This window comes from Giraffa tippelskirchi, chromosome 11 (genome assembly GCF_054371585.1).
Source record: "Giraffa tippelskirchi isolate mGirTip1 chromosome 11, T2T-mGirTip1v1.2.pri, whole genome shotgun sequence".
Classification (NCBI taxonomy): Eukaryota; Metazoa; Chordata; class Mammalia; order Artiodactyla; family Giraffidae; genus Giraffa; species Giraffa tippelskirchi.
Window position 1 is genome coordinate 83,767,608 of NC_137285.1, and position 20,550 is coordinate 83,788,157.

A 20,550-nucleotide genomic window follows, 5' to 3' on the forward strand; every position below is an offset into this window, starting at 1 on the left:
CAGATTCCTTCAGCTTAAAATATTCAATAAACTAGGATGTCATATTTTAGGATAGCATGTCCTAAACCCTGTCACTTGAAAACCAGAGTTTGATTTGGCAAATGTCCCCACAATTAAACCCAACTCATTGACCTTTTTGTGTTTCTGCTTTCACTTACTTTTTTAGCCTCTAAAATTGCTAATTTCCTCATCCGTGTTTCTAAATGTCCTTTCATTACAAGGAAGAACAAAATATGACATGTTAGATCTGTTTCTTTTATTTTAACCTTTGCTTCCTGTTGCCGTTGGATACTGTCTATACATAATTAAAAGATGTTTTCTCCTTGGAAGAAAAGCTATGACAAACCTAGGCATCTATTTAAATGCAGAGAAATCACTTTGCCAACAAAGGTCCATATCGTCAAAGCTATGGTTTTTCCATAGTCATGTACGGATGTGATTGTTGGACGATAAAGAAGGCTGAGTGCCAAACAATTGATGCTTTCAAACTGTGGTGCTGGAGAAGACTCTTGAGAGTTCCTTGGACTGCAAGGTGATCAAACCAGTCCATCCTAAAGGAAATCAATCCTAAATATTCATTGGAAGGACTGATGCTGAAGCTGAAGCCCCAATACTTTGGCCACCTGATGCCAAGAACTGACTCCTTGGAAAAGACCCTGATGATGGGAAAGATTGAAGGCAGGAGGAGAAGGGGACGACAGAGGATGAGATGTCTGGATGGCATCACTCACTCTATGGACATGAGTTTGAGCAAACTCCAGGAGATAGGAAGGACAGAGAAGCCTGGTATGCTGCAGTTCATGGGACTGCAAAGAGCTGGACACCACAAAGTGATTAAGGGAAGAAACAGCAACAATACAAAATGCGCTTCCTCAGGGAACCCTGCACCTCTGCCTGAATGATAAACCAAAGTACTTTGTTTATATCCTGACCTTGTCCACCCTTGAATGGCTGCAACTAAGTAGAAATTAACACATCCCCTCCCTGGGGCTGGCCATTCTAGGAGATATTTGCAAGGTTAGTGGCCTTTTTACTTTACTTCCTCACCCCCTCCCGATCTGTGTTCTGTAAAAGAAACTGTCATCCAGACCCAGATAAGATGGTTATTTTGAGACACTAATCTCAAAGAAGATTTAAGTTCCTCTGCCATCTTCTTGGTCTGCCAGTTTCCAAATTAAATTGTTATTCCTTGCCTCAAGCCCTGTCTCCTGAATTATTGGCCTGTCACGCAGTGAGAAGAGTGAGCTTGGACTTGCTAGCACTTTTATACTTTATCCAACATTTTTGTTGTGAGCATCAACCAAGATATCTATATTGCCATTTTGCCAGAAACAGAAGTCTCTGATTGGTAGTTCTATTATTGTTCTTATGGAGTTTCACTGTTTTCATTTCAAAAATGTTCCCTGTATTTAGTATTTTCTATATTATTGTAGAATATTTGAACATTCTGTGCATGCATGCTAAGTCACTTCAGACGTGTCTGACTCTTTGTGACCCTGTGGACTACAGCCCACAGGTTCCTTTGTCCACGGGATTCACTAGACAAGAATATTGGAGTAGGTTGCCATTTCCTCCTCCAGGGGATCTTTCAGACCCAGGGATCAAATCCAGATCTCCTGCATCTCCTGCATTGGTAGGTGGGTTCTTAACCACTAGTGCCACCTGATAAGCCATTTTAATCTTTTAGTCCATACGATTTTCCTTCTCACGTTCATAATTAATTTGTCTAAGTTTTCCTAGATGTCTTAAAGTTTTCTAACCTTCGATTAAATCAAGTAAGCAGTCAGGAACACAAGCACTTCTCATAAAATAACCGGTGTACTTTTGCCTGGAAAATCCCATGGACGGAGGAGCCTGGTGGGCTGCAGTCCGTGGGGTCGCTAAGAGTCGGAGACGACTGAGCGACTTCACTTTCACTTTTCACTTTCCTGCATTGGAGAAGGAAATGGCAACCCACTCCAGTGTTCTTGCCTGGAGAATCCCAGGGACGGGGGAGCCTGGTGGGCTGCCGTCTATAGGGTCGCACAGAGTCGGACACGACTGAAGTGACTTAGCAGCAGCAGCAGCAGCAGAGTGGTTAAGAGCATGAATTCTGCACCAAACTTCCTGCACTCAAAATTGCCACTTAGCTGTGAGCCCTGTACCTTGAACTTCCTTATGTGTAAAATGCAGGGGATAATAACAGTACCCTCCTGTTAGTATTAAAAAGAAAAAACACAGTCCCCAAATGGCATCACTTCTTCTAAAGACCATGATACCAAACCTAGATTTAATACCTAATCCAACTACAGTTTCAACCTTCCCCTGAAATGTAACCTTAGTCACCCATCCCGGAATTTTCTGGTCAGTATTAAGGAGGTAATCTGTCATAATGGGTCCTCTCTATCCTCTCCCCACCCCCAAAAAGAATCCTTTCTTTTCTTTTGCTAACAGCTTCCTCACCTCACACTTCCTTCCATTTAGCACAACCTCTCAGAGTGCCTTTCTGCTTTCTAGATGGGATGCTGCTGCCTGATCAGGACATGCTGTCTTTGAGACTGGGATACTTGTTCTAGCTAGCTAAGTGTCTAAAGGCTTCACTTATCCCAGGAATTTGACATGTTCATCTTTACCTCTCCAGCACCATGTGTGGACCTGATGCATAGTGGGTAGGCCATAGCTATCTTTGGAATGTTGTAAAGGTTAGACAAATGAAGGTGTCAATGAGTTAATGGATATGACTATGAAGAATAGGACAGGATTTTTTGACTGTGGCATCTTGCTTATGTGGTTACAGACAAGGTCTATGTGAAAACACCAAAAGATTTAAGTTTCTCTCAAACTCAATATAAAACAGTAGCGAGATGTGGCTGATAAATAATTATGCTATAACCTTCAGTTCAGTTCAGTTTCTTAGTCGTGTCTGACTCTTTGTGACCCCATGGACTGCAGCACACCAGGCCTCCCTGTCCATCACCAACTCCCAGAGTTTACTCAAACTCATGTCCATTGAGTCGGTGATGCCATCCAGCCATCTCATCCTCTTTCGTTCCCTTCTCCCCCTGCCTTCAGTCTTTCCCAGCATCAGGGTCTTTTCCAATGAGTCAGTTCTTCATATCAGGTGGCCTTGCTATTAAGTTAAAAAGAGCATGGTACTCGGAAGAAAAAAAGTTTCTAGGGGATTCTTCACTCCTATGGTCAGTTTCCCAAGCATTCCAAATGCTGTGCTCCATGCAAAGGAAACTGATCTTCTTTCCAAGACAGACTCACATCTTTTTGTCCTGTTTCCTCACATGGTTTTCTCCCACCCATAGAAAATGCTTTCCCTCTCATCCTTCATTTCTCTATTGCCCTCCCTGGAATTTTCTGCTGTTCTACAATCCCAGGCCCCATGCTCCCAACTTTTCTCTACACCCCCCAAACCTCTGTTACAATGTTATGGTATTTATCTTTTTTAGTTTGACATTTTCACTATTTATGTCCTTGACTTCTGTATCAAAAGAATATCAGCTGTAAAGCACGGATCAAAGGCAAGCAAATATCATTATTTTTGTTGTACTTGCTTCCATGTACATTTCACAGCTATTAGGTCATGATCTCCTAAAGGCCAGTAAGAGACTCTTGCCATTTACATTATTTTATTTCTCTTTAACTTACACAGGGTACCTAGCTAGTTGTCCTGGACAAAGAACAAATGTTGCTTGTCTGATGGCTGACTCATACATATCTACAAGCCACAACAAGAAGATGTTAACACACTAGCAAGGAACAAGGGTGTATACATACTTCAAGCCAGGAGCCGGGTTTTTGAAACATCTGTTAGTACATAGACATATAGATATATTTTCTGATTACATATTCTCTTGTACATAAATTGAAAAAGTTAATTAACTAAGAGTATGAAGAGATAACTCCCAGAAAGAGAAATACAAATGGCTAATGAAATAAACAATGGTATGTCATCTTAGTTAATAAAGAAGGAAATGCAAACGGAACAAAATGAGGCCCCGTGATTTGCCTACCACATTGGCAAAAGGCAAAGACATAGATAATAATCAGTGTCAGCAACAGTGGAAATGTAAATTTTAAAGAACACTTTACAATACTGAGAAAAATTTTAAAACACAGATTCCTTACTAAATAAGCCCACTTCTAAGAGCCTAGCCTTCAGAATAACTTTTTCCATATTGCCAGGATGTTGGCTGAAGAATGTCCTTTGTGTCATTAAATTTATATTAGTAGAAATCAGACAAAACCTAAATATGTCAAAAGTGAGATGTTCAAATAAACTATATTCATACTTCATACTCTTAGGCTTCATAGCCTTCACAAAGAATGAAGCATATCTATGTGTGTAGATATGGGGAAATGATCACAATATACTGTCAAATTTAAAAAGCAAGTTGCAAATCAATAAATGTAGTATAATCTCTTTTTTGTGGGGAAAAAAAGACATATGTTCTATGTTTCTATGTTCATATAAGTCAACAAATTTCTATATAACTATGTGCAAAAACAGAAGTAAAACCAAACCTACAAACAAAAACAAAGGTCTGAAATCTGGAAAGGAAAACACCCAGCTGCTAACCGTGGTTACCCCTGGGGAGGAAAAACAGGAAAGGCTTTGCCTTTTATGTGTTTCTGTGTATTGTTTAAATTTTCTTTCAACATGAACTTTGACTTTTTTGAAGTAAAATAATAAACTCAATTAAAGTAGTTATAAAATGTTTGAAGATTTGAGGAAGTGTTGCTGAGTCCAAGCTCCCTCTGCTTGCCGCACAAATAGGCCAATGAATCCGAGAGAGAGGTCTTGAGGTAAGAAAGAGACTTTAATCAGGGAGCCAGCAGACTGAGAAGATGGCAGGCTAGTGCCTCAAAATAACCATCTTACTGGGGTCTGGATACCAGGTTGTTTTATAGATCAGAGAGAAAGAAGCAATGAGGAACTAACGTCAAAAGGCAGAAGAGAGAGGGAGAGGCAGTGGGGAAGTAAGGTGAAAGGGTCTTCAGTCCTACAAAATATCTCCAAGGGAATGTCCAGCCTTTGGAAGGGTGTGTTAATCTCTTTTATTCACAAGTGGGCAGGGACAAACCATCTCTCCATGAGCTGAACAAAGGCACTTTAGTTTACAGTCAAGCAGAGGGGCGGGGTCCTCCTGACAAGCCATTGAGTATGATTATAATAATAAAAACAAGTCAAAGGAACAGTCTCCAACATGGAGTCAGAATTGGTTTCCTCCCTGCAACGGACTACGCTAAAGTCTTTGTGTGGATAACACTGACTACGCTAAATCCTTTGACTGTGTGGACCACAGCAAACTGTGGAAAATTCTTAAAGAGATGGGGATATTAGACCACCTTACTTGCCTCCTGAGAAACCTGTATGCAGGTCAGGAAGCAACAGTTAGAACTGGACATGGAACAATAGACTGGTTCCAAATTGGGAAAGGAGTACGTCAAACTTGCTTTTGTGATGCTGCTTATTTAACTTCTATGCAGGGTACATCATGAGAAATGCTGGGCTGGATAAAGCACAAGATGGAATCAAGATTGCTGGGAGAAATATCAATAACCTCAGATATGCAGATGACACCACTCTTACAGCAGAAAGTCAAGAATAACTAAAGAGCCTCTTGATGAAAGTGAAAGAAGAGAGTAAAAAAGCTGGCTCAGGTTGAGTGAAAAACTCAACATGGAAAAAACTAAGATTATGGCATCTGGTCCCATCACTTCATAACAAATAGATGGGGAAACAATGGAAACAGTGACAGACTTTATTTTCTTGGGCTCCAAAATCACTGCAGATGGTGACCGAAACCACAAAATTAAAAGACGCTTGCTCCTTGGAAGAAAATCTATGACCAATCTAGGCAGCATATTAAAAAGTAGAGAGATTACTTTGCCAACAAAGGTCCATATTGTCAAAGCTATGGTTTTTCCAGTAGTCATGTATGGATGTGAGAGCTGGACTATAAAGAAAGCTGAGCGCCAAAGAATTGATGCTTTTGAACTGTGGTGTTGGAGAAGACTCTCGAGAGTCCCTCCAACTGCAAGGAGATCCAACCAGTCCATCCTAAAGGAGATCAGTCCTGAGTGTTCATTGGAAGGACTGATGCTGAAGCTGAAGCTCCAATACTTTGGCCACCTGATGCAAAGAACTGACTCCTTGGAAAAGACCCTAATGCTGGGAAAGACTGAAGGCAGGAGAAGGGGATGATAGAGGATGAGATGACTAGATGACATCACTGACTTGATGGGCATGAGTTTGAGCAGGCTCCATGAGTTGGTGATGGACAGGGAGGCCTCATGTGCTGCCATCCGTGGGGTCACAAAGAGTCGGAGACGCTGAGAGACTGAACTGAACTTGATGACTGCAACAGATGCAGTGATCAAATCTGCAAGAACTGCATGCATGAATTATCTCTTTAAGTATTATTTAGAACTCTATGTTCAAAAAATTATTCACACACATTCATGTCAGTTACTGAGACCTTAAGTAGTAGCATAAAAAGTCATTTCCATGTGGTAGAAGAGGTAAGAAAGGAACAAAAAGAATTGAAATAAATTTCTTTCAACACTGTGGATGAAGAACGTCTCCTGTAATATCAGTAAACAAAAAATGCTGCAGTAACCAAGCCATCAGCAACTGCAGACACTCCCAAGTGTGCACCCTGAGGGAACCCAAGATGGGAAAGAACAGGGTACTGGCCCCAGACAGTTAAGATGCATATCAAAGGAATGATTTCAATGAGCCCAAACTCTTGCATCTTCCCCTATGCACATGAGTGTGTCCTCAGTTGCTCAGCGTGTCTGACTCTTTGCAGCCCCATGGACGCCTGCGAGGCTCCTCTGTCCCTAGAAAAGCCCTAAATTCATTAACTTGAGATGTCTGGGTGTTTTTTAAATAAACGTAATAATCTTTTGATGTTCCAGCTACCTGGTTTTGGCAAAAACTCACATATCCTGGCTACTTCCTTACCTCTTTGGAACAATTCCTCAGAGCTGTCTGGGAGTCTGTCTCTCAGGTTTAAGTCCTCAGTAGGTACACCAAATAAAACATAATTTTCAACTTTTAGATTGTGCCTTTTTTTCTCAGTTGACAGTACTTTTCTTTAAAGAAATTGACAAGCCAAGCACAGGGCTCTCAGAAAATTCACCTGATCGTTGATTTGTGCTAGAGGCCACAAATTTAAACTGCACAGGAGACAGGCAGGTAGCAGAGGTCAATGAGGCCAGCTGGGAACAAGATACCAAAGGCCAGAGGGACTGTTTGGAGAGGGTGTACTGCTTAAAGGTCACCGCAATTTCAAAACTCCAGCTTGTTGAGAGTTTGTATCTGGTATTACCAGATCTTTTAATATTTCAAAGAAAATCAGAAATCAGACTTTTTCATAGCAATGTTGCAGGAACAGGGGCCCCTTCCAGGGCCCAAGAGTGGGCTCTTGTTTACTACTTGGAAGTGAATTGTCTGAATTCATGCTAACAAAGAAAGAGATTTTATTGGAAAGGAATGCCCAGGTGCACAGGGCAATAGGGGAAGGGAACACAGGAGAACCGCTCTGCCACCAGGCTCACAGTCCCAGGTTTTGCGGTAGCAGGCTTCGTTTCTAGGTCATCTCTGACTTAGGGTTCTTCCTGGTTGCTTGCACATCACTCAGCCAAGACGAATTGCAGCAAGGATTCTGGGAGGTTGGTAGGAAATACAGACTGGTGTCTCGTCTCTGCGTTTGACCTTTCCCCATTTTTTTCTGGTTGGCGGTAGATTGTTAGTTTCAAGTTCCTTACCCAGACCTCCTGTTGGAAGACAACTGCTGTAGATGGTTAGGTAACTATCGTGCCAGGCCAGGGCGGGCAGTTTCAGTCAGTGGTTCCCCTAACAGTAATAAACTCAGGTTGTACATTTTAACAACCAATTCCTTTAAAACCTTAAATGCTATGTTGGTAAACGTTGCACAAGCCAAACAAAACACACTTCCTAGCTGAATCTGGCCTATAGCCTCCCATCTGCCATTTTGGGGTTTTACTGTCTTCACAGAGTTCTAGTGGACTAATTTTAACACGTCCTTCACCACCCAAATCAGTTCCCTCTTCTTCCACTAGCACTTTGGCCATCGTATTATAGAAAATTAGAGTTCAAAGATTTTTTAAAAAATCTTAATGAAATCTCTCAATTTCTTATGGTAGCAAAATATATATAACATAAAATTTGCCACCTTAACCATTTTATGTGTACAATTTGGTGTCATTAATTACATTCAGAAGGTTGTGCAACCATCACCACTAGCTCTTTCCAAAGTTTTCTCATCACCCTAAACAGAAACTCTGTACCCGTTAAACAATTAACTCCCCACTTCTTCCTCCCCCATTTCCTGATAAATTCTAATCCATTCTCTGTCTCTATGAATTTGCCTATTCTAGGTACCTCACAGAAATGGAATCATACGATATTTGTCCTTTTGTGTCTGTCTTATTTCACTTAGCATAATGTTTTCAAGGTTCATCCACATCACGGCATGTATCAGAACTTCAACTGAGTAATATTCCATTGTAGGTTGTGATATTGTGATTTATATCAGGAAATAGGCATTGGGTTGGCCAAAAAGTTCACTGGAATTTTTCCATAAGACGTTACAGAAAAACACCAACAAACTTTTTGGCCGACATGACATTTGATCTTTGTTCCCATTTCTAGCACAGGAGTTTTAAAAACACTTGGCATCTTCTAAGTGGTGAGAGAAACAGACGCTTCATTTGTCATGTTAATGAGGTGACTTCTGGAATGCCTGTAGGTCAGCTAAGACTGGGTGCTGGTTGCCAAGGGAACCGACCATGTGATTGGAGGGGTGGCACTTTCAGCCCCTTAGCCCAACCTTCAGGTAGGAGAGAGGGGCTAGATGTGGAATCATCACCACTGTCTATTGATTTAATCAATCATGGCTATTTAATGAGGCCTCTATAAAAATTCAAAAGGACAGAGTTTGGAGAGCTTTCAGCCTGGTGACTCTGAGGGAGACTGGTGCATCTGGAAAGGGCATGACAGCTCAGTGCCCATTCCCCATACCTTGCCCTATGCTCCTCTTCTGTCTGGGTGTCCCTGGGTTATTTCTTTTGATAACAAAACCATAATCTGGTGCACAAATGGGTTTCCTGAGTCCTGTGAACCACTCAAGCAAATTAACCAAATCCAAAGAGGGGATCATGGGAACCTCTGGTTTATAGTCAGTTGGTCACAAGCATAGGGAACAGCTTGGACTCCTGACTGGCATCTGAAGCCCACGGCAGTCTTGTACAACTGAATCCCTGACCTGTGGAATCTGATTCTATCTCCTGGTTCAGTTCAGTTCAGTTCAGTTCAGTCACTCAGGCGTGTCCACCTCCTTGTGACCCCATGAACTGCAGCACGCCAGGCCTCCCTGTCCATCACCAACTATCGGAGTTTACCCAAACTCATGTCCATTGAGTCGGTGATGCCATCCAGCCATCTCATCCTCTGTCGTCCCCTTCTCCTGCTGCCTTCAATCTTTCCCAGCATCAGGGTCTTTTCAAATGAGTCAGCTCTTCGCATCAGGTGGCCAAAGTATTGGAGTTTCAGCTTCAATATCAGTCCTTCAGATGAACACCCAGGACTGATCTCCTTTAGGAAGGACTGGTTGGATCCCCTTGCAGTCCAAGAGACTCTCAAGAGTCTTCTCCAACACCACAGTTCAAAAGCATCAATTCTTCGGCTCTCAGCTTTCTTCACAGTCCAACTCTCACATCCACACATCAGTATCAAAACTGAGTTAAAATGTAAGACACCTAACTGGTGTCAAAGCATTGTTTGTTGAGAAACTCTCTCTTGTCACTATGGAACTGTTTTCAGAACGATTTGTACGTATATAGCACATTTTGTTTACCCATTTCTCTTTGAATGGACACTTGGGTTGTTTCTACCGTTTGAATATTGTGAAAAATGTTGCTATGAACATTGATTTTAAAATATCTGTTTGAGTCCAATTTTTATTGTTTTGGGTATATCCCTAGGTGTAGAATTGCTGGGTAATATGAAATTCTATATTTGACTTTTTGAGGACCTGACAATCTGTTTTCTACACCAGTCACATCATCTTACATTCCTACCAACAATGCATGTAAATTTCTCATTTTTAAGATGAGGAAATCAAGGGTAAAACTGGTTAGATGGCTTGATCATAGATACAGAAAGTCAACTACAGATCTTGTAGTAGAATGTGGCCATGGGCAGCCCTTAGCACACAGCCTTTGTTGTGTACAGTTAGCTTGCTCCCCGTTACCAGGCAACGGTTACCATGAGACCATGAGTGGGTCCATTCAGCCCGCATGAGTGGTGGCCATCAAGCGGAGAGTGAGGTAAGAGTCAGATTTGGACTTTCTCCCCAGGATCATCCTGCTGGTGAGCTGGGGGCCCAGGGATAAGCTGGGGGCTGTGTCCTGCAGGGCTCCAGAACCCTCGCCTAGGTCACCCCCTGGCCGGGTCCAGGCCTTGAGCTGGTGGTGAGCTGCTTCAGCAGCAGCACGTGCAAAGGATGCAGGCTGCAGAACCTGGCCTGGGCAGGCTGAGAAGCCTGAGGGCCAGCTGAGTTGGGTGACTGACTCCTTCAACAATGACAGCTGGGCAAGCTCTGGGGACCTGGCCCCTAGGGAGCTGCCAACTGAGCTCTGCCTCTTCAGCCAGGGCTCACCCCTTAGAGGGTGAAAGGTGTGCCTTGGGACCTTGCCCTTTCTCATCAGAGCAGAGAATAACTTTTATTTGGTGGAGATGTACAGAAACACTCTTACCTGACCATGACCTGACCTCAATAAAAAAGGAACTGACACCAAGAAGTTTGTTTGCCACAACTAAATGCCCCTCCCTCGCGTTTTCTGTAAAAGAGCTTTGCTGAGAGCTTTTGGGGAGTTTGAGGTTTTTAAGGCATGAGCCACCCATCTCCTTACACAGTCTTCAATAAGCCTTTCTCTGTCCTAAACTCCAGTGTTTTTGGTACTGTTTGGCCTCACTGTCCTCCGGCACACAGGCTTGTGTTTTGGTAACAAGCCCACAAGAGAAAGCAAGTATCTTGAGTCCTAGTACAGCTCTCTTTTAAAGGTTAACTCCGCTAGGATTTAACTCAGATGATCAGGCTCTACACAAAGAGTGGGCCCCTGGAAACAGATCAGTAGATATATATGAAGAAACGACAACAATATTGGAGGAAAGAATTTGAATTCAGTTCTGGATTTTCCTCTCCATATGGAGAGAATTTTGTTTTGTTCTTTTCTTCAGGTCTAAGCTCTGAGAGGGGATAAAGTCATACTTGTCTTTAGCCTGATACCTAACTATAGAATAATCATAGAAATATTTTTGTATCAGTTGTTTCATTTCTGGTTGTGACTGTTGCTTCTTGACCTGAATATAGCTTTCTCAAGAGACAAATAAGATGGTATTCCCATCTCTTTATGAATTTTCCACAGTTTGTTGTCATCCACCCAGTCAAAGGCTTTCACTTAGTCAATGAAGCAGAAGTGTGTATATATATAGAGATATAGATACATAGATATATAGATATGTTTGGAATTCCCTTGCTTTCTCCATGATTCAACAAATGTTGGCAATTTGATCTCTAATTTCTCTGCCTTTTGTAAACCCAGCTTGTATATCTGGAATTTCTTGATTCATGTACTGCTGAAGCCTAGCTTGAAGGATTATGAGTATAACCTTGCTAGCATGTGAAATGAGCACAACTGTATGGCAGTTTGAACATACTTTGGGATTGGAATGAAAACTGACCTTTTCCAGTCCTGTGGCCCTTGCTGAGTTACCTAGAGAGCCAGAAAAATAACTATTAACTTTTTAGTACTTTTTTCCAGGCTTTCCCCCCTAAATATGGTGTTTTTGTTTGGTATATATGGTTGAAATCATAGAACCTTAAAGCTTAAGAAAATTATTAAAATTTGGGAAGCAAGCTTAAAAAACAGAATAAGGATAAATGAAGATTTCAAGGTTTAGAAAAGCACCCTTCCTACCAAGTCATGGCCCTCACTGCCTTATGACACTCCTTTAGGTGGCGTGTTCTTACTCACCTGTCCACACAGAAATGTGTCATTTATCTAAATGTAAAAGCTCCAAGGACATGGCCACACATTATGATATTTTGTTTCTTCCTCCATGCCATGTAGAGTGCTACACACACAGTAGGTCCTCAGCAAAGAATTTCTGGATGAGCATTACCGATTTCAGACCATCTGCAAAGTTAACTCTCCTCAGACTCTCCATTAAGGGTAATCTAACCCAGGACCTGCAGGACCTAGTCTTGTCAGGGCTTCACATTCTGTGACCTTTGGTTCAATAATCAAAGATAATTTAAAGTCATCTGGGAGGCTTCCCTGGTGGCTCAGTGGTGAAAAATCTGCCTGCCAATGCAAGAGACACAGGTTCGATCCCTGGAATGGGAAGATCCCACATGTCTCAGAGCAACTAAGCCCATGTGCCACAACTAGTGAGCCTGTATTCTGGAGCCCAGCAACTGCAACTACTTGAGCCCTCACACCATGACTCCTGAAGCCCACATGCCCTAGAACTCATTCTCCAGCAACAAGAGAAGCCACCACAGTGAGAATGTACTGAACTAGAGAGTGGCCCCCACTCACGGCAACTACAGAAAAGCTTATGCAGCAATGAAAACCCAGCACAGCCCATAAACAAAAAAATAATTGATTTAAAATAAAAGTCATCTGAATCTTTACTTCCACTACTTGAATACTATAGGAAATTCAACTTGTAACCCATAATAACACTTCTTAAAACCTCCTTTGCCCCATTCTTTCCACTCCAGTACATCTCAAGTCCATGGCTGACTGAAAGCCCCCGTCTCAAAATCGTCACCCAAAATTCTCTCTCAACTTCATCCCCTGTGGTTCTTGGTTTCGCTTTTCTTCCCCTTTAACTTTGATTTCTTCTTTCTTTCAGCCAAAAATTGCAGCCATTTATATCATTTTGGTGTTCTCTTATTTCTTTTTCTTACTCTTATTTCTTCAGCTCAGCCCCCTCTCTCCTCAGGCTCTGATTTTGTATCAGGGAAGCTCAGGAAGGCAGCTGCACACTCAGCCCCTCTCTCGGAAGGAGACCCAGAAGTTAGGACCGGGGGACAAAGAAGCAGAGAAGGTAGGAGAAACCGTAAGTGTTCATAATGTCCTGTCTTTTCTTTTATTCTCATCACATGATGAAATTCTCACATATTATTTATTTGGGGTGGACTACATGAAAGTTCTTTGGAAAAATATGTGGCAAGTTGTAAAGGTAAAATGATGAAATTTTCTTTGATAAAGGAGGTCACTACCAACTCACCCTCTCCTTTTTAGGATGTCACCTTGAAGGTATATGATAGGCCTGAAAAGTAGGGTCTGATCTTTTGGTCTTACAAAACAGTCACAGGACTTCTGGCCCTTAAAACTGCAAACATTCCTCTGGAATTAGCTCAGAGGTCTCTCATGAGTATAATAAGATAATTACAAGGTATATCATCTTGACTCTCAGATATAAGTTTTCATTTTTCTCTTTTCTACTTTCTGTATATACCTGTGTGCAAATCTCTCCAAACTTTGTATTCACTTTTGTGACATCTGATATGCATGTTATCACTGATAATTCTTACTCAATAGTAAAATTACATTCTCTCTTCTATATTGGTATAGAGCATGGGTTCCCAACCAATGCCAGTCCATGGCCTGTTAGGAACTAGGTGGCTCAGAAAGAGGTGAGCAGCAAGCGACTGTGGGAAGCTTCATCCGTGTTTACAGCCACTCCCCATAGCTCGGTACTCGCATTACTGCCTGAGTCCCGCCTCCCATGAGATCAGTGTTAGATTCTCATAGGAGTGAACCCTACTGAGTTTGAATTACCCCCAAACCAACATTCACCTCCCCACCTTTCGTGGAAAACTGTCTTTCACAAAACTGGTGCTTGATGCCAAAAAGATTGGGGATTGCTCGTATGAAGGAGTCTTTTGTTGGAGTCTTTGCTTTCTTTCCCCAGCACTATGATATGGTCCTCCAAACAACCGTGACATCTATTTAGCCATAATTCTTATTTGATCTCTTCCTCCAGTCCAGTAATACCCAAAGTGCACTCTTGCCGAGCGAGAGCAAACTTAGGTAATACCCAACACTACTTGACATGAGTCAACAGGTACCGACAGATAATCACTGAAACTTTTTGTTCTCCCCAGCTATCTCTGCATGCATTCTTGATGGAGTTTGCTATAAGACTTCAAAGGACAGGAGAACAGTAGGACCAAGTTCAGAAAGTGGGACTGAATATTCCAGGACAAGGGATATGGAGCTACCACTCATTCAGTTCTGAAGCCACAAAACTAGGATTCTGCCTTAGTTTCTCTTTCCCTCAAACAAAACATCCAATTGACTCCACACTCAACCCACATCCCCAACGCATTCAGTTCTTCCATTTTCACCGTTTCTATCCTCGTTCAAGGCACCGTGCAACAGCCTCCTAACTGAACTTCCTGTTTCTACTCTTGCTTGTCTCTATAGCAGCTGACATCATTTATAAAAATATAAACCATAACATGCTACTGCCAACTCTTTATTGGTTTTCCATCATATTTAAATCAACACCCAACTACTCACACCTGAAGAGCCCCAAGCCTCATCGTACGTCTCTTTGCTTTAGCCACACTTGCTTGCTTTCTGTTCCCCCAACACACCAAGCTTGTCTAAAATGTACTTCCCCCTGGTTTTCACATGGCTCTTTTTAAGGACTCAGTTCAGCTCAGTTCAGTCACTCAGTCGTGTCTGACTCTTTGTGACCCCATGGACTGCAGCACACCAGACCTCCCTGTCCATCACCAACTCCCGAAGTTTACTCTAAGTCATGTCCATCAAGTTGGTGATGCCATCCGTCCATCTCATTTAAGGACTCAGTTGAACTTTTAGCTACTTAGAGAGGACTTACCTATTTATTCTAAAGTAACCACCCAGTTGTTCTCCATCACAATGTTGTGTTTTGTCAGCATGACACTTTTCTAGTTGTTTCTTGAATATATGTTGTGTGTTTTCAATTGCTCAAACTTTTGTTGAATGAATGAATGGTAAGCCTTACTCTCCCATTTCCTGATGGGAGAGGAAACTCTGAGCAAGAGTTAAGAGTCTAAGAACTTTACATCTGATTTTTCTTTTAACTTCCTCACAACAGCTATTTTATCTACTTCAAATTCTCCATCATCATTAACCCTTACTGTAGAATGGCCTGGGGATTTAGGTAACTAACTCCATATGAAGGTTTGAAGAAATAAAAACACCAAAGAATGGGATACGTGGCAGTGACTTTAAACAGGAAAGTCTGCCAATTCCTATCACTTCCTATAGAGAAGAAGCAGAAAGAGGCAAAGCAGGAGCTGATAAACAACCCGGGACTAACACTGGAAGCGCTCATGGAACTTTCTGGTGCCCACCACCTGAAGTCTCTGAACTCAGACCTCACCTTCCTACTGCCTCACACAACATAATCCTGCTCACATCCCTGCTGAACAGTCTCCATCACCACCACTCTGCCAACCAAATCCTTCAGATTCAGACACAGCTCTCCAATTCCTTTTCTTTTTTTTCCCCTTTGGTGGGAGGCTGTGGGGAACTGGGTCTTAGCTACTGCCTATGGGATCTAGTTCACTGGTTGAACCCAGGCCCCCTGCATTAGGAGCTCAGAGTCTTGGCCACTGGACCACTAGGGAAGTCCCTCCAATTCCTTTTTGAGAAGTCAGTCCTTAAAACCTTTAATCCACTAAGAACTTCCTTCTCTGACTTCCTGGTTTCAAAAGGAAAATCCAGTAGGAGTTCATTGGTCTTTCTTTGTTTTTCTTTACCATTATTTGTACATTTGGGTTTTGTTTTGTTTTGCTTTATTTTTACTTTTAAATATTTTTTGGAAGAACTGACGCTGAAGGTGAAGTTCCAATATTTTGGCCACCTGATGCGAAGAGCCAATTCAGTGGAAAAACCCTGATGCTGGGAAAGACTGGGGGCAGGAGGAGAAGGGGACGACAGAAGATGAGATGATCGGATAGCATGATCGACTCAATGGACATGGGTTGAGCAAACACCAGGAGATGATGAAAGACAGGGAAGCCTGGCGCACTGCAGTCCATGGTTGCAAAGAGTCGGACACAACTGAGTGATTGAACGGCAACAATTTTTACTTTTACTCTTGTCTTAATCTTAGAATCCTATATAGCATCAAACACAAGATACCAGTAAGAGTTTTTATTTTGGTTTGTTTGGATTAATTGAACAGATTCACACTCTAGCTGCAGTTTGTACTCTGAAGGGGAAAAACACAAAGATAAAACTAAAAGGAGAGGGAAGAAGGAGGTGTGACAAAAAGAGGGGCGCTAATATATAGGGAAAGGAAGGGGTACAAAAGAGGGAAGAGACCCCCAAAATCAGCTTTCATTGTGAAGACTTGATCACAGTTTCTAACATGTTGTCAGTCTGCTAAAATGGAAGTCGACAGGAAATAGGCAGAATCAGGGAAACAGCCTCAGGCCAGCTTACATTCTTGTGTTAAATCCTTCCACTGCCTTGCCTTATTTGCAGTTACCTCTCATTCTTTCTTAAAGTCAGGCAGATTCTGATTTGTTCTTCATGCAAGTATGGCTTTCTCAACAGATTGATTTATACATAGGTAGAAAGTAATAGTCATCTGTGGACATCAAAACAGAGGAGACTTCCTCTCTCACCTCTTTGTTTTTACAAATAAAAATTTAGTGTGGGATATACCTAAGTTTCAGTGGGAAAACATGAACTCTCAGCAACTTTCATATAGTCATAATAGAAGCAGTTTCTGTCATTCCTATCCAGAAATTAGCTCACTCTGAAACCACTTACTGGGTCTAACAGTTTATGTGACAGGTAGATCACGATTATTCACTGCTATTTCCTCACACCTAGCACAGGGTCTGGTACATGTCATGTGTGTAGTAAGCTTTCGAATATTTTCTGATGGAGTGAAAGAATAAATGGTAGCTCCAATCTCTGGTGCACCCCTACGTGATCTTAAATCAAAGACACAGACACATGGGGAACACAGGACGGTTTTTTGAAAAGGACACAGTTGAGGGAGAAGAGGACCAGAGCTCGGCGGCTCTGTTTATCTCTATCTGCAATTCATCCCACGAATGGGAGCCGAATGCCTCCTATGTGACAGGAGTGTGTTAACCCTCAGGTACAAATATAAAGATGCAGACCCTGGCTCCAGTGTGTGCTTTTCCATTATCCCATCATAGCCTCTAATCACATTCTCTTAGTTACTAGGCTGTAACTGTCACTACTTAGAAAAGGCAGGGGAACCAGAGATCAAATCACTAACATCTGCTGGATCATCAAAAAAGCAAGCGAGTTCCAGAAAAACATCTATTTCTGCTTTATTGACTATGCCAAAGCCTTTAACTGTGTGGATCACAACAAACTGTGGAAAATTCTCCAAGAGATGGGAATACCAGACTACCTGACCTGCCTCTTGAAAAATCTGTATGCAGGTAAAGAAGCAACAGTTAGAACTGGACATGGTTCCAAATAGGGAAAGGAGAACATCAAGGCTTTATATTGTCACCCTGCTTATTTAACTTATATGCAGAGTAGAAGCACAAGCTGGAATCAAGATTGCCAGGAGAAATATCAATAACCTCGGATATGCAGATGACACCACCGTTATGGCAGAAAGTGAAGAACGAAACAGCCTCTTGATGAAAGTGAAAGTTCAGTTCAGTTCACTTCAGTCGCTCAGTCGTGTCCAACTCTTTGCGACCCCATGAATCGCAGAAAGCCAGGCCTCCCTGTCCATCACCAACTCCCGGAGTTTACCCAAACCCATGTCCATCAAGTCGGTGATGCCATCCAACCATCTCATCTTTGTCATCCCCTTCTCCTCCTGCCCCCAATCCTTCCCAGCATTAGGGTCTTTTCCAATGAGTCAACCCTTCACATGAGGTGGCCAAAGTATTGGAGTTTCAGCTTCAACATCAGTCCTTCCAATGAACACCCAGGACTGATCTCCTTTAGGATGGATTGATTGGATCTCCTTGCAGTCCAAGGGACTCTCAAGAGTCTTCTCCAACACCACAGTTCAAAAGCATCAATTCTTAGGTGCTCAGCTTTCTTCACCGTCCAACTCTCACATGCATACATGACCACTGGAAAAACCATAGCCTTGATTAGATGGACCTTTGTTGGCAGAGAGTGAAAAAGTTGGCTTAAAACTCAACATTCAGAAAACTAAGATCATGGCATCTTGTCCCATCACTTCATGGCAAATAGATGGGGAAACAGTGGAAACAGTGGCTGACTTTATTTCTGGGGGCTCCAAAATCACTGCAGATAGTGATTGCAGCCATGAAATTAAAAGACACTTACTCCTTGGAAGGAAATTTATGACCAACCTAGATAGCATATTAAAAAGCAGAGACATTACTTTGTCAACAAAGGTCTGTCTAGTCAAAGCTATGGTTTTTCCAGTAGTCATGTATGGATGTGAGAGTTGGACTATAAAGAAACCTGAGTGCCAAAGAATTGATGCTTTTGAACTGTGGTGTTGGAGAAGACTCTGGAGAGTCCCTTGGACTGCAAGGAGATCCAACCAGTCCATCCTAAAGGAGATCAGTCCTGGGTGTTCATTGGAAGGACTGATGTTGAAGCTGAAACTCCAATACTTTGGCCACCTGATGCGAAGGGCTGACTCATTTGAAAAGACCCTGATGCTGGGAAAGATTGTAGGCAGGGGGAGAAGGGGACGACAGAGGGTGAGTTGGTTGGATGGCATCACCGACTCAATGAACATGGGTTTGGGTGGACTCCGGAAGTTGGTGATGGACAGGGAGGCCTGACATGCTGCAGTTCATGGGGTTGCAAAGAGTTGGACATGTCTGAGTGTCTGAAATGAACTGTCACTATATCTGTCTTGCCACTATACTGGAAGTTCTGTTAGGACCCGGCCCACCACACAGCAAGCACTAAATAGTACCTGGTAAGGCATCTAATGGAGATTGTAGCTTCCCAAGGGAAAAGGACATACTCAACCATATAAAGCCAGGTTTCTTAGTTGTGAGAAAGAAACGCTGACTCTGGTTGAGACAGCAGAAAAGGAGCATGTTGAAGATACTGGATGGCTCTCAGAATTATTGGAGGGTAAAGAGAATCATCACAGAGGTTAGGCCTCCAGAAATGATGCACAAAACCAGCAGAACTAGACCAGTGAGGAAATCATCTCCATTGCAGCTCCCCGCCAACGCCACTTCTGCATTAGAACCCAGTCTTGCAACCCTTGAGAAACTGTTGTTGCTGCCAGGGCAGCCAACAAAGTCAGCCACCTCTATAGCTACTCTATCAAATGCCAAAGAACCAGAGAGCATCCCTTGTTCATGGGGAGCTGAATCAGCTGCTGGAAAGGCAGGTTGAGCCCGGATTGTGAAATGCTTGGATAAAGGGGTAGGCAGACACCTGCACGGCTCATTCCTAAACCAGATTCCCCAATTAAATGGGGGCAGTGCTAGTCACTGTTATGTCTGTCTCTTTGCGACCCCATGGACCGTAGCCCACCAGACTCCCCGGTCCATGGAATTCTCCAGGTAAGAATACTGGAGTGGGTAGCCATTTCCTTCTCCAGAGGATCTTCCCCACCCAGAGACTGAACCGGGGTCTCCCACATTGCAGGCAGATTCTTTACTATCTGAACCACCAGGGAAAGCTAAATCTGCAGTGCTTGCTTTTGGTATTTGCACATATGATTGAATCAACAGATGAAAGTCTGTAAATTCAGAACAGATTGCCCCAGTTAATCTCTATGACTAGTCATGTCTACAGTTCAGTCAGTTCAGTTGCTCAGTCATGTCCGACTCTTTGCAACTCCATGAACCGCAGCATGCCAGGCCTCCCTGTCCATCACCAACTTCCGGAGTCCACCCAAACCCATGTTCATTGAGTCGGTGATGCCATCCAACCAACTCATCCTCTGTCATTCCCTTCTCCTCCTGCCTACAATCTTTCCCAGCATCGGGGTCTTTTCAAATGAGTCAGCCCTTCGCATCAGGTGGCCAAAGTATTGGAGTTTCAGCTTCAACATCAGTCCTTCCAATGAACACCCAGGACTGATCTCCTTTAGGATGGACTGGTTGGATCTCCTTGCAGTCCAAGGGACTCTCCAGAGTCTTCTCCAACACCACAGTTCAAAAGCATCAATTCTTTGGCACTCAGCTTTCTTTATATTCCAACACTCACATCCATACATGACTACTGGAAAAACCATAGCTTTGACTAGACGGACCTTTGTTGACAAAGTAATGTCTCTGCTTTTTAATATGCTATCTAGGTTGGTCATAAATATCCTTCCAAGGAGTAAGCATCTTTTAATTTCATGGCTGCAATCATCATCTGCAGTGATTTTGGAGCCCAGAAAAATAACTTCAGCCACTGTTTCCACTGTTTCCCCATCTATTTGCCATGAAGTGACAGGACCGGATGCCAAAAATGCTGAGTTTTAAGCTAACATTTTCACTTTCCTCTTTCAATTTC

At 42.6% G+C, this 20,550-nt stretch overlaps 1 protein-coding gene across 1 annotated transcript in view; it reads left to right on the plus strand.

The window, feature by feature from the left end:
• The first annotated feature begins 10,317 nt into the window (after positions 1–10,317).
• TMEM123 (transmembrane protein 123) overlaps positions 10,318–20,550 on the plus strand; it is a 91,576-nt gene continuing 81,343 nt past the window's right edge. The window contains exons 1-2 of the mRNA XM_081538045.1: positions 10,318–10,347; positions 13,013–13,150. Coding sequence (XP_081394171.1) covers positions 10,318–10,347; positions 13,013–13,150 — 168 coding nt within the window. The remainder of the gene's footprint in view (positions 10,348–13,012; positions 13,151–20,550) is intronic.